The following is a 12,336-nucleotide window of genomic DNA, read 5'->3' as shown; positions in this document are numbered from 1 at the left end:
CCTTGAGCAAATATTGTGTTTGGAAAAGATACACTGTTAAGGATGTGCCATAGAAGTCAATGGTAGCAAAATCATCACTGTCTTCTTCCATGAGGGTTTTTTTTTTTTAATTTATTTCTTTCAGCATAACAGTATTCATTGTTTTTATTATTATTATTATTATTTTTAATTTATTTTTTTCATTCCATGAGGGTTTTTAAACTGGATTCATTATGGATTCATTCATTATGCTTTAGATTTTGGGAATTTCAACTGGGAGGAAGCTTTGCTGGGCACCTAAGCTTTTGTCATATGTCAGGGACTGGGAGCGGAGAGGAGGAGGCACCCATAAGTTTGTAAGGTCATGGAGCACATCAGGAAACAGAACCAGGTCTTCTGTCTCTGGACCTGGGCCTATACAAATCATTAATCACATGGCAACAAACTTATATAAGAAACAGTTTTGTCATATTAGCAAGAACAAAGCTGTTCTGTAAGAAAACTCTTTAAAAGCTTTCTGTCACATGTGCCCAGAAATGTACATGTTTAAGTGATACGCTCCTTCATCAGAGAAAGTAACCACTTAGGGGCGCTTGGGTGGCTTAGTCAGTGAGGTGACTCCTGATTTCAGCTCAGTTTGTGATTTCAGGGTTGGGAGATCGAGCCCCACATCAGGTTCCACATTGAACATGGAGTCTGCTTAAGGTTTTCTCTCTGCCCCTCCTCCCAGCCCACCCCTGCCCATGCTTGTTCTCTCCAAAGATGGAGAAGGAGAAGAAAAAAAGGAAAAAGGAGGAAGAGGAGGTAGTGAGGAAGGGGAAAAAGAAGAGGAGGAAGGGGAAGGAGGAGAAGAAACCACTTAAATTAAGGAATTTGTACCCTTAAAGTCATTTATTATTTTAGACAATTACTGTAGGATGGGCTACATGTTTATATATACGCTGATTCTAGGGGGAATACCTAAAGCTGCTTCATAGTACATTTCTGGCACAGAATATTATGATAAGAACTATAGGGTCTAAAAGATTAAAAAAAAGATTTCAAGAAGATTAAAAAAAGAGGCAAGTTCCAGCAGACATAGCTTCAAAGTGATGGCTTCCCAGGCGAAGAGGAGTTGTCTGAGGACACTTGCATGGTTTTCCAGGAAGCAGGAAGGCAGGCACCTGCTGCTTCTAGAAGCTTTGCTGCGTATGCCGGGCAGGAGGGGATTCAGCCCAGCCTGTAATGTGGAAGCGGTACAAACATTTGTTCTGGTTATTTTGCTTCCCTTTGTTCCACATAGACTTAGAGGAGCCTGTCATCTGAATCATTTCCTTCTCTTCTTACAGAAACCCTTCCCCACAGCAATGGGGGAAGCGCCAACAGTCATTACTTCACCAACCCCAGTTATCACACGCTTACCCAGTGCGCCACATCCCCGCATGTCAACAACAGGGACAGGATGACCATCACTAAGGTGAGAGGAAGTGACTCCCAGGCCCTGACGCGGGACAGGAAAGAGAAAGTACAGGAAGGAGCATGGAGGGAGAGCTTCCGCTCTGGGCACTTTCCATCTCTTATCTTGTTGATTGCATATTAAAATCTCAAATTTACTGGTGAAAAATCTGAGTGGTGGGGAGTTACATTCACTTCGAAACAGAGCTTCCCAGTTCGTGAGGGAGGCAGTTGGCGTGTGAGTCACAGTCTCCTTGTCTCCAGTTTGTACTGGTTCTGGTGTAGGTCTTTGGAATAATGTTTCTGATATTGCCTGAGGTTTTAAAATGGTGTCTCAGAGCTGACCTTAGCAGACTCCATCCTGGGTCCTTTCTTTTGTCTTTTCAGACCACCTGTCTTCCAGTGCCCTGCCGGGTCCCCCTGTCCTTTCTTCACAAAAACAGCTGCATGTATTGATTTAGGTTGAACCACAGGAAATTGCTTTTTTGTAGGTCAAAAATGATCAAATAGAAACTGTGTGCCAAGCATTTCTAATCAATCTGCAAATATAAATTCATTTAATCTTCACATCGATCCTGTGACTCAAGAGTTATTGTTTTCCTCATTTTATAGGTACACAGGGAGGGTGGACGCCTAGGGCTGCTCCTCCCAGACCGCTCACCTCACCCCCAGTCTCCTTGAGGATGCTTGGAAATTCCAAGCATTTCTTCCTTCCAACTGTCCCAAATTATATTTATAATCTCCATTGTCATATTCTGGCTCTCTGCTAGATGAAAACCAAGCTAGTCAAATTAATTCCATTGCAATTAAATTAATGCTGCTGGATTTTAATTATGACGCCTAATAGTTAAATAGCCCTTCCCATTCCCTCAAGACTTTCGTGTTCATCATTGCATTTGTTCTCCTACATATTCAGGGAAGGAGGCAAAGTACATAGTCTTATCCTCATGTTTATGGCTAAGAAAATGGCTCAGAGTAACTGGTGACTCATAAGAAATCATACAGTGTTTGACAGGAGAGCTCCAACCAAGAATTTAACTTTTTTAAATTCAAAGTTCCATGTACATTAACTCAAGTCAAGTTGAATGGGCATAGAGTGACTAAGGGAGATGAAGAATTTGAGGCAGTAGGGGAATAGTTGGGGCCAAGGGATGGATACTCCTACTGCCCTCTAAGGCCCACCCCATGATGATCTCTGTCCCCTTGCGTGGCCTCCTTGAAGAACCAGCCCTTGATCCATGCCACAGATGTCCTTTCCCACATCTGTAACACTGTGCTGGGCTATGCTATGTTCTCTTTTTACATCTTGATGGTTTATATTTTTAACAGTCGAAGAACAATCAGCTGTTTGTAAATCTGAAAAATGTGAATCCTGGGAAGAGAGGCCCAGTGGCAGACTGCACGGGAACACTGCCAGCAGACTGGAAACATGGCGGCTACCTCAATGAGCTTGGCAAGTTCTCCCAACATCCATCCTCAACAAGCTCCCTTACCTTCTAGTCCCCTCAGATAGATTTATAGATGTGCCAAAGAGATCTATTGGAAATATGCATGAAAAAAACAGAATGATAGAATTATACCTAATGCCTGTGTGGGGCTTATTAATGTCCTGGGTGCTTTATCTACCCAACAAACATTTATTAAGGTCCTAGTGTGTGCCAGGAATTGATAAAAAGAGATGAGAATCTCTGCCTGCTTGTAGCTCCCATTCTAACTCTACAAATATTCATTTGCATGATTCTCACAAGTACTCTGAAAAGTAGGTACTGTTAGTGTCATCATCATGTCCGTGTAACAGTTGAGAAACTGAGTCAGTCCCCCGAGAAAAGTCTTAAAGCCTATTAAATGGTAGAGCTGGAGTCTGAATTCTGTCAGGCTGGTACCAGGATGTGTGTTCCCCTTTGCTGTCTTTTAATATGGGGCACCCATACTTGAGGGCCGCTTCCCCTTTAGGTGAGGAAATGAAGATATCAACAGGAATATAGTCAGTGCTTCTCAAACATTTTGGAATCAGACCCGCTTCATAACTCTTGAAAGTTATCAGGAGCCCTGAAGAGTTTCTTTCACTATGGGTTATATCTATTGATACCACATTACAAATTAAAACTGAGACCATTTAAAAGAGTTATTTATTGCTTTGTTTATAATAACAGTAATTAATTTCATGATAATGTAAAACACATTTTTATGAAAAAAAATACCCACATTTTCTGAAACAAAAACAAATTAGTGAGAAGAGTGGCACTGTTTTACATTTGTTGGATCTCTTTAACATCTGGCTTCAGAGAAGATGGATTCTCATATCTGCTTCTCCATTCAGTCATTGGTGATCCCACACTTGGTGCTGCTCTTAGACAACCACAATGCACTTGAGAGAGAACAAGAGTGAAACAGGCACATAATGTCGATGTATTATAATGAGAACAGTCTTGATCTTGTGGGCCTCCTGGAAAGGGGGCGAGGCCTCCTGGACCAGCCTTAAAGAGCTGCTGTGACACCCCACTGAGTGAACTGTGCCATTACTAAGCCATTGCCCCTGATTTCAGGGAGGTGCTTGATAAAGCCGTAACTGATATGTGCTCACCTTATGGATAGCAAACCCTTTTTTGTATTTATTTGATGGTGGAGTGGCCAGGAAAACCCAGTTAAATTTGAATTTCAGATAAGCAACAAATATTTTTAGTATAAACATATCCCAAAAGTTGCATGGGGCATACTTACCCTAAAAATTATTTGTTGTTTCTCTGAAATGCAAATTGAAATGTCCTTCCTTTGTTTTTATTTGCTGAATCTGACGACCTTACTGGATGGGCCCTTCCATAAATCTTGTTTTTTAGAGGAATAAACTGGGAAACCCAGAGAGGTTAACTTCTTGCCCATGAGAGGATTTCATGGAAGGAAGAGGGTAAAGCCAGGTCTCAAAGTTCATCTTCCAACTACTTACTCCTCCCCTGCTCTTTCTGGGAATACGCCAAATTACCTAAGCCAGATAGAGGAACCAGTCAGTATGGGCTCCGGAATCCCCTATTACTGTAGAAATGTAAATGTTAAAGTAGAAAAACAAATACAAATTCTTAACTTCCGTCTGCATTCTCTATCCACATTATTAAATAGCTGTGCATTTCTGAACACGGTCAAATTATTTAGATACCAGATTCACAGTATACTTATCAGCCAAATCATATAACATCAGAGAGATTTCTTGTAGCTCCAAGGAATATGTGAGTTGATATCAGCAAAGTACTAGCTGGCACTAATGAGGGAAAAGTTCTCTTACTCCACTTTCACCTGCTACATATAGTCCTAACTCTAGGACCCAGTCCCTGCAGTGGTAACATATAAACTTCTCTGCTTTTTATCTCCTTAAGACCCACCAGACTGAGAATGTAACATCTTCATTGGAAATTCTGGGTCTCCTTCATGAGTTTCCATCCAAGAGCAATTCTACATTTAATGGCCCTTTATAGTTGTTGACCAGAAAAAGTCTTCCCTTACAATGGACAGGGTAGGGCACACTATGGATGCTGAAATGTGTATGTGCTTGACATGATGGAGAAGTTGTTGTGATGTTGTCTGAAAGAGCCTAAACCTGGCACAAAAAACCCTGGGGTCGACTCCTGGTTCTGTTATATGGCACTGGGCTAATCACCCCCATGAAGAAGATCCATTCATTTGTGGCATAGAGCTAGTGATCATGTTGTGACTCATTGTGTGAATTAGATTAAGCAAAGCATTTGAAAGCATCTATCCAGGGATTGGAACAAATGGGAGTTTATATGAGGAAACCCGCCTGCTCCCTCATTTAAATAGTCTCCAGAGAAAACCTGGCAGGTGTGCTGGTGTCACGGTGCCACTCTTGTTCCCTAATTTACTCTCCACCTCAGGCTGTTCCTCTCCTGAGCCTCTTGGGGGAATGCTAGCCATTACACAGCTAAGATCAAGATGGACAGTTAACAAGACTTTGCTAAAGTCTGGAGACAGCTAAGTGAATCCAGCAGAGCAGCAGAGACAGAGTTGTTTCATAGGGAGTTCTCAGAGGCCACAGGTCCTACCCTTCTTCATGCTGTCTTTTTACAAAGGTCTGGGAATCCCTAAGACCACCCTCAGGATCCATAATTTGGCAGAAAGAATCATAGAGCTCCCTGCGAACTATTATACTCATGGTTAGAGTTTATCACAGCCAAAGGATACAGGTGAAAATCAGCCAAGGGAAGAGGCACAGTGGGCAGAGTCAAAGAAAATTCCAAGCCAGAAGCTTCCAGCTGTCCTTGCCCAGTAGAATCATGGAAAGTGCTAACTTTTCCTGGCTACAGTATATGACAAGAGGCGTGAAGTATTACCAGCCAAGGAAGCTCACTTCAGCCTTGGTGTCTAGAGTTTTTATGAGAGTTTGGTAAGGTCAACATGGCTGACCGCCCATGTGGTTGACCTTTTGACCAGCCCATCTGGAGATGGAGCTGACATGAAGTGGCCCAAATCCCCTTCCATAAATCTCTTTGTTACACTACCCAGTGGAGTCCTAGGCCCCAGGTCAACAAAAACACTGTTACTGGGTGGGATCGTCCAAGGACTTAGAGATCCCCTCCCAGGAACTAAGGGCAAAGGCCAGAGCTTACTTTGATTAGGTTAATTCACTATACATCCTTATCCTGCCTCCCTGCATAATTGGGCACCTTTCCCGTCAGCTGGGAGCATGGCTAGGCTTCACAACCCAGACCCAAAAGAGAGAAAATATTCTCTGAGAAAAGAGGACATTCCTGTATCCTGTCCCACGATATTAGACACACCCTCTCCCTTTAAGGGATGCTCCCTCTTCACAGAAGTGTGTCCTCCAGGACATCAGAACTTGAGTCAACTACCACTCTAAAGGAGACATGCACAGTCGCAGGGGATCGTCCCCTAGCCATTCTCCTACTTATTTGAATATTTGTCATTAGTCATTACTCTCTGTTTCTGATGTAAGACTATAACATTTCTTTAAAAAATCATGGAATGATCTTGGAATGCCTCCATGTAAAATGAAGCTGGGGGTCGTAGGACACATTCTGTGTTACCATTCATTTATACAGCGCCTCAGAGTTTAGGACCCCTTTTCATGCGGTCTAGTTCACTTAATGATCACACCAGCCCTGTAAAGTTTTATCTCATTTTAGAGATAAAAAAAAAAAAAATTGACAGAGAGAGAGCTTGCCCAAAGTCATGTGGTGAGCGAGTGATGAAATTGAAGTCCTTTGTCTCAGTTCTAGCCCTGGCTATGTCCTTTCCACAGTGCAACCTTGAATCAAGTATACCAATTCACCCATGCCTTATTTCCTACCTGTACTGATCAACCTTTCCCGAAGTCACTGGAAATGAGTAGGAGGATGATCTGAATGATATATATATGTATTTTAAATTCTAAGTGCTGAAAATATCAAGCATGAGCAACCTGGTAACAAAGGTTTGAAAAGCAGCACTCTTGGTTATTTCTTGCAGTGGGCAGATCATAGGTGCCCAAACCATCCTTCTCCATGACCTTGGAATATTAGATGGGTTTTCTCTTGTTTCCAGATCTCACTGGGGATTTTTTTCTTCTTTATCACAGGAGCTTTTGGACTTGACAGAAGCTATATGGGAAAATCTTTGAAAGGTATGGTGTAAATTTAAGGAAGAAATACATCTATCAGAATCATAATTTAAAAAGCAGTTTATATCAGAGACTGAAATAATTGGCTAAACAAGCAAAAGTGGCAGTGTAGAGAAAATGGTCAGTTGTTGGTGTGGTGAATTACACCACTAGACACACAGACATGTTTGACTGAGGTCAAGAGCGTGACTGTAGGTGCGTGGTGTTAGAGCATAAGTCTGCAGGAACAAAGGTTTCCATTTGCTGGGGAAACACTCCTATTTCTTTGAAAAGATATAGGACTTACGGAGAGAGAGAAATGTATGAAAAAGGAAATAGCAAGGAAAACAAGAGCTCAGCATCTTTACATGAATAACTTCTTGTGCCCAGTCCTGAAGTTTTACAAGGAAGTCTCACGTCACAAAGACCTCCCTCACCACAATGATAGAACTATCTTGTGCTCCCAGGGGCATCCACGGGTGGTTTCTTGATTGAAGCCTCTGAGAATTCAGAGACTATTAGTAAATTAGAATGGAAATTGTTTTGAGTGTGAAACAAAATCAAAATGAAATCAAATCCACAATGTTTTACATTGATACTCACCTGAAAATGGAGCTAAAAATTACAGATGGGTAATTTTAAAGCAGATTCTCTCCAAAACAGGTGGAAAATGTATGGTGTTGCTGTTGGTATATGTAATTATAGAAAACTAGCTACAAAGAGAAAAAAGTAACCTGAGTATATTACCACCAAGAAAAAAATTAATGTCCCTGCAATAGCATTTGCTTTTCTCCCCCATCTCTCTTCACAGATCTGGGAAAGAATTCTGAATATAATTCAAGTAACTGCTCCCTAAGCAGTTCTGAAAACCCATATGCCACTATTAAAGATCCGCCTGTACTTATCCCCAAAAACTCAGAGTGTGGCTATGTGGAGATGAAGTCACCAGCACGGAGAGATTCCCCCTATGCAGAGATCAATAACTCAACTTCAGCCAACAAGAATGTCTATGAAGTTGGTGAGTTCCCCTAACCAAAGAAAGAACCTAATATAGGAATTTTTAAAAAACAGTTTTAAAGTCCTTGAGCATACAGTAACAGTTCTTATAAACATGATTGAAGACACTGGTCCATATTTTCAATGCAACCTGTGTTTTCAGTGACCATATTAGTTGGTGTCAAATAAATTTTAAGGGAAACGAAAATAACATTTAGCAAAATTAATTAAATTTTCTTTATCTCTCACTTGGCTGTCCATCTTTCGTTTTGTAACCATAGTGACTATTTGAGCACACCTGTGGAATAGCATATGTCTCACCTTAGCTCTGGTGTGGAGTTAGCCTAAACAAATGGTTCACGGGGATGAAACAGGTGTTTCTACTTCCTGGTTGCATATTCATTACATTAATGCTTTTAGCAGGATGGAAGCATTTTACTTTTAAATTTGTCTGATATATTGGTAATATTCTTGGATGTGAATGGGATGGAAATTAATAAGAATTCAATTTAAAATTAGAATTACTTTGATTGCCCCTTACAAATACCTTTTGGGGAAAGCTGAAACACATCAGAGCTGTCACCGGGTAGGTAGAATAGGGCTATATATTTAGTTAGGTTTTTTTTTTCCTGTCTGTCTCTCTCAAGTTTATGATTTAAACTTCAAAAAATTCTCTATTACTTGTTAACTTGTAAATGAAGTAGTTAATTTAACTCCAGTAGCTAGTAATTAATTTATGTCACAGACATGTCTCTGAAAAGATAACTTCTTAAAGAATTAAGACAGCTTTTTTTTTTTTTCTTTTAAATGGGAGGTATAGTGACCTAAATTTATTTTTTTTTTAAGTTGGTTACAGTCCCCCTTTGAACCTTCTGGTAAACCCACCACTTTAACATGGGAACTCAACTGAGAGCCAGGGTCCTGAGTCCTAAAGTCACCTTGTTAAGTATTTCCATGAATTGAGTTACCCTGATAAGACCTCAGTCTTCTCACCTATAGGGTAAAGGGTTTGGACTAGATTATCTACAGAGTGCTTTTCAGACAACAGTTCACATCCAGGGTTTCTGTCGAGTCCCTGGGTATCTTCATCCCAACCTACGGTCACCTTTCTGTTCAGAACTCCAATGTACACATCAGCTGGTCTGACAGATGTAGAGTAGCCACCTCAATGTGATTATAAAACCCTCCTTTGTTCATTAAAATAATGTTTCTTTACATTTTTAGAAGTGCTCCTCCTATATGTGTGAAATTTTCAAGAAATGCCATATTCTATTCTTTTTAAAACTTTCCATTGCTGATAAATTAATGTGTCCCTGGTTGTCACAGAACCTACAGTGAGTGTTGTCCAAGGAATATTCAGCAATAATGGGCATCTCACCCAGGATCCATACGACCTCCCAAAGAACAGTCACATCCCTTGCCATTATGACCTGCTGCCAGTCCGAGACAGTTCACCCTCCCCCAAGCAAGAGGACGGCGGCAGCGGCAGCGGCAGTGAATGACACCCAAGGACTGCTTGGTAGCCACTGAAACAGTTTCCAGAACTGCAGTTCGGTTCTTCTCCAGCTCAAGTTTGCCACCTTAGGTGAATGTTAATCTACTTGGTAGGCAACTGTTGGACATGAACCAGAAAGCTCAAAAAGCTAAGGCTGACTGACCGTAGGTCCACCTTGTACAGGTGGCTGGGAAGGAGAGATCAATGTGACTTCCTGTTCTTCTAAGCATTAGAACTGCACTTGTGAAGCATGACTTCCTATAAAATCTGGGCTGAAAGCATGACTGCGCGGAGGTCTTCGGGAGGGGGTCATGGGGTACGGTGGCTGTTGGTATTATGGCTTGAACAATTAAAATTTAAATATTTTCTTTCTCATTTGCATTGCAGACCTGTACCGAGGATTGTGCAGTTATCATAAAATCTAGTGTGAATCACTAAACATATAGAAGTGAAGGGGTATAGTATTGAGTCCTTATGTTTATTTTTTTCAGCTGGACTCAGACTTAGAGAGATAATATGAACCCAGGAAGAAATGTTCTGTCAAGTGGCATGCCTGGAGAGACTTTGAGTAAACTCTAGAATTGGTTAGCCCATTTAAATATGAAAACTTTAGACTTTTTTTTAGGATGAAGAAATGAAAAATTAGACTTATTTTAGAAGTAGTAGAATTATTTCGGGAATCAGTATACAGGTGTAGTTGGCTGAGGGTTATCTACTTGGACCCTTGGCCCACTTTTGACCCATGATGTCATTCTGATCGTTGTCCCTCTCGTACATATTCACCACTGAAGGTCCATAACATATCAATAATTATTTCATAAATATGGAAATGAAATAGTTTTATTTTTGATAGACCGGGTTAAATGAGTGTATAATGATTGGAAAAGGTTGTAAATTTTAAGTGTAAGAAGATGCTTCGGTTTTGTAAACCATTAGTAACACATGCTGTAATATAGAATTAGCAGAAAGTTTTGATTAACTTTTCCCTAGAAGTGACCGGAATATTTTTGTGCATATTTGAGAAAAGGGCACTTTCCTTTTATTAATTGTTGATTTAGAGAAACTATGCTTAAGCTGGTCTTTTGCATTGCTAATATGACGTGTACCCCATTTTTCATTAATTTGTATTTCTGTTTTTAAGTTGTATATTCTATGTTTTGTAGTGCTTGGACTGTTAATGAAAAAAAATTATATTATATGTTCATTGTTTCTTGTATTATTGCCACTTATCTTTTTTGCTTGATAAAATGCATTGTACTTTTTATTCTTTTAGAGGGAGGAGATGAAAATGCATAAATCAAATCTATTAAAATTGGTCATTACTAAAATTGCAAAGTAACCAGGGGTGAGTAGCTTATAATCGAAATAGAGAAGCTTTTTAATAGTAATGGAGCTCCTTTTGATCTGTGGGCTCCAAATCTTGGTTAAGCCAGGGGGTAGGGGAGTGAGTAACTGTTCATTATGGAACGAGTACCACAGATTGGTCTTACTGAAGACCTTCGTTGGGAGGATCACACAATTGATCTTCCAGACTGGGACACTTATGAGTGTAAATGAGGGCATTATGAATATTTAACCCACAGTGGGCGTAAATCTGGACTGTCCCAAGCAAACCAGAATGGATGCTCATCCTTTGCATACCTGTCATGCACTAACATTTTTCACTTCAAGGTAGTTGTCTGAAGAGAATGCCAACGTGATGCAAGGAAGCCAGTTTCTCCTTGACCTACCTGGGTGAGCAGAAGGTCTGAAAAGCTGCATGAGGAAGCAACTTCATGAGAGGAAACAGTGACTGTGAATCTTTAAAGACATGAAACCCTATGTGGTGTCTCAGTGAGTCAGTTGACAAATATGTATTGTGCACCCATTCTGATAGGCATTGTCCCTGCCAGTTATCAAGTTGGGGTATCCAGTGAGTTCATATCACATACCTGCCCCTGTGATGGTGATGATACACACTTTGGACATTCACTCCTTTAATGGCTGTTTCTTGTCAAGAGCCCCAAAGTTAATTCAAGGACATCTTGAATTTCCTGGAACTCGCCTTAGAAACAATTGGTTCATTTCAGCAGTTACCCTTTGGTGGACCATTGGCTCTACGGGGTGGGTAGACATTTAACTGAGACACTTGTGGGTCAATAGCCATGAAAAGTCCTTTCTGGTAAAAAAAAAAAAAAAAAAATCTTATCCCCCTTCTTGTTTAAGAAGCATCTCTTCATTGCTCCACGATACATTTGAGTTTCCCCATAATGCCCTCAATATAGTTATAAAAAAAAAAAAACACCTTTTTTCCCCCTCATTATATTACCAAAAAACAAAACAAAACAAAACAAAAATTCACCAAAATCCTGAGAGCTTCCTGTACAAAGACAAGAGCATCTTAAGCAGAAAGCCGGGCAGCAGATGTGGACTCGGAAGGAGCCCTACCATCCCTCCCTGTACATTCTCTCTGCTGGACCAGCTGCTCAGGATTGATGCTGTCCTGACACCGTATTTGTATCAGAGGTGAGTCTTGCTCACCAGAGTTCACTCTAGATTTTTCAAACATCAATTACACATAGAGCCTTTGGATATTGTAAAAACAACATGGTATATTTGGAGAGATCTAATTGAGAAGTCAAAACTTCCTAGATATTTTGATCTAGATTTGGGAAAGGAGAGAATTTCTTTTGTCAGAATGAAAATTAAAAGACAAAAAGACCTGGCAAGTTTCCCACCCCACCCCACCCCCGCTGAAATTGCCACCTTTTGGACCCCTGCAGATATATGAAATGTAATTTAGTGATGATGTCATTCTTCATACACCGTGAATCTATTCTCATGACCT

The 12,336-nt window shown here is 40.5% G+C and overlaps 1 protein-coding gene across 2 annotated transcripts in view; it reads left to right on the top strand.

Moving 5' to 3' along the window:
• Positions 1-11,707, top strand: part of MEGF10 (multiple EGF like domains 10) — a 163,242-nt gene extending 151,535 nt beyond the window's left edge. For both annotated transcript variants that reach the window (XM_045075557.1, XM_045075559.1), the window contains exons 21-25: positions 1,308-1,435; positions 2,743-2,866; positions 6,998-7,042; positions 7,830-8,036; positions 9,341-11,707. In XM_045075557.1, coding sequence (XP_044931492.1) covers positions 1,308-1,435; positions 2,743-2,866; positions 6,998-7,042; positions 7,830-8,036; positions 9,341-9,516 — 680 coding nt within the window. In that variant the 3' untranslated portion in view covers positions 9,517-11,707. The remainder of the gene's footprint in view (positions 1-1,307; positions 1,436-2,742; positions 2,867-6,997; positions 7,043-7,829; positions 8,037-9,340) is intronic.
• The last annotated feature ends 629 nt before the right edge of the window (positions 11,708-12,336 follow it).

This window comes from Mustela putorius, unplaced genomic scaffold (genome assembly GCF_011764305.1).
Source record: "Mustela putorius furo isolate JIRA1106 unplaced genomic scaffold, ASM1176430v1.1 tig00000145_pilon_pilon_pilon, whole genome shotgun sequence".
Lineage (NCBI taxonomy): Eukaryota > Metazoa > Chordata > Mammalia > Carnivora > Mustelidae > Mustela > Mustela putorius.
This window is presented reverse-complemented; position numbering and strand designations above follow the sequence as displayed.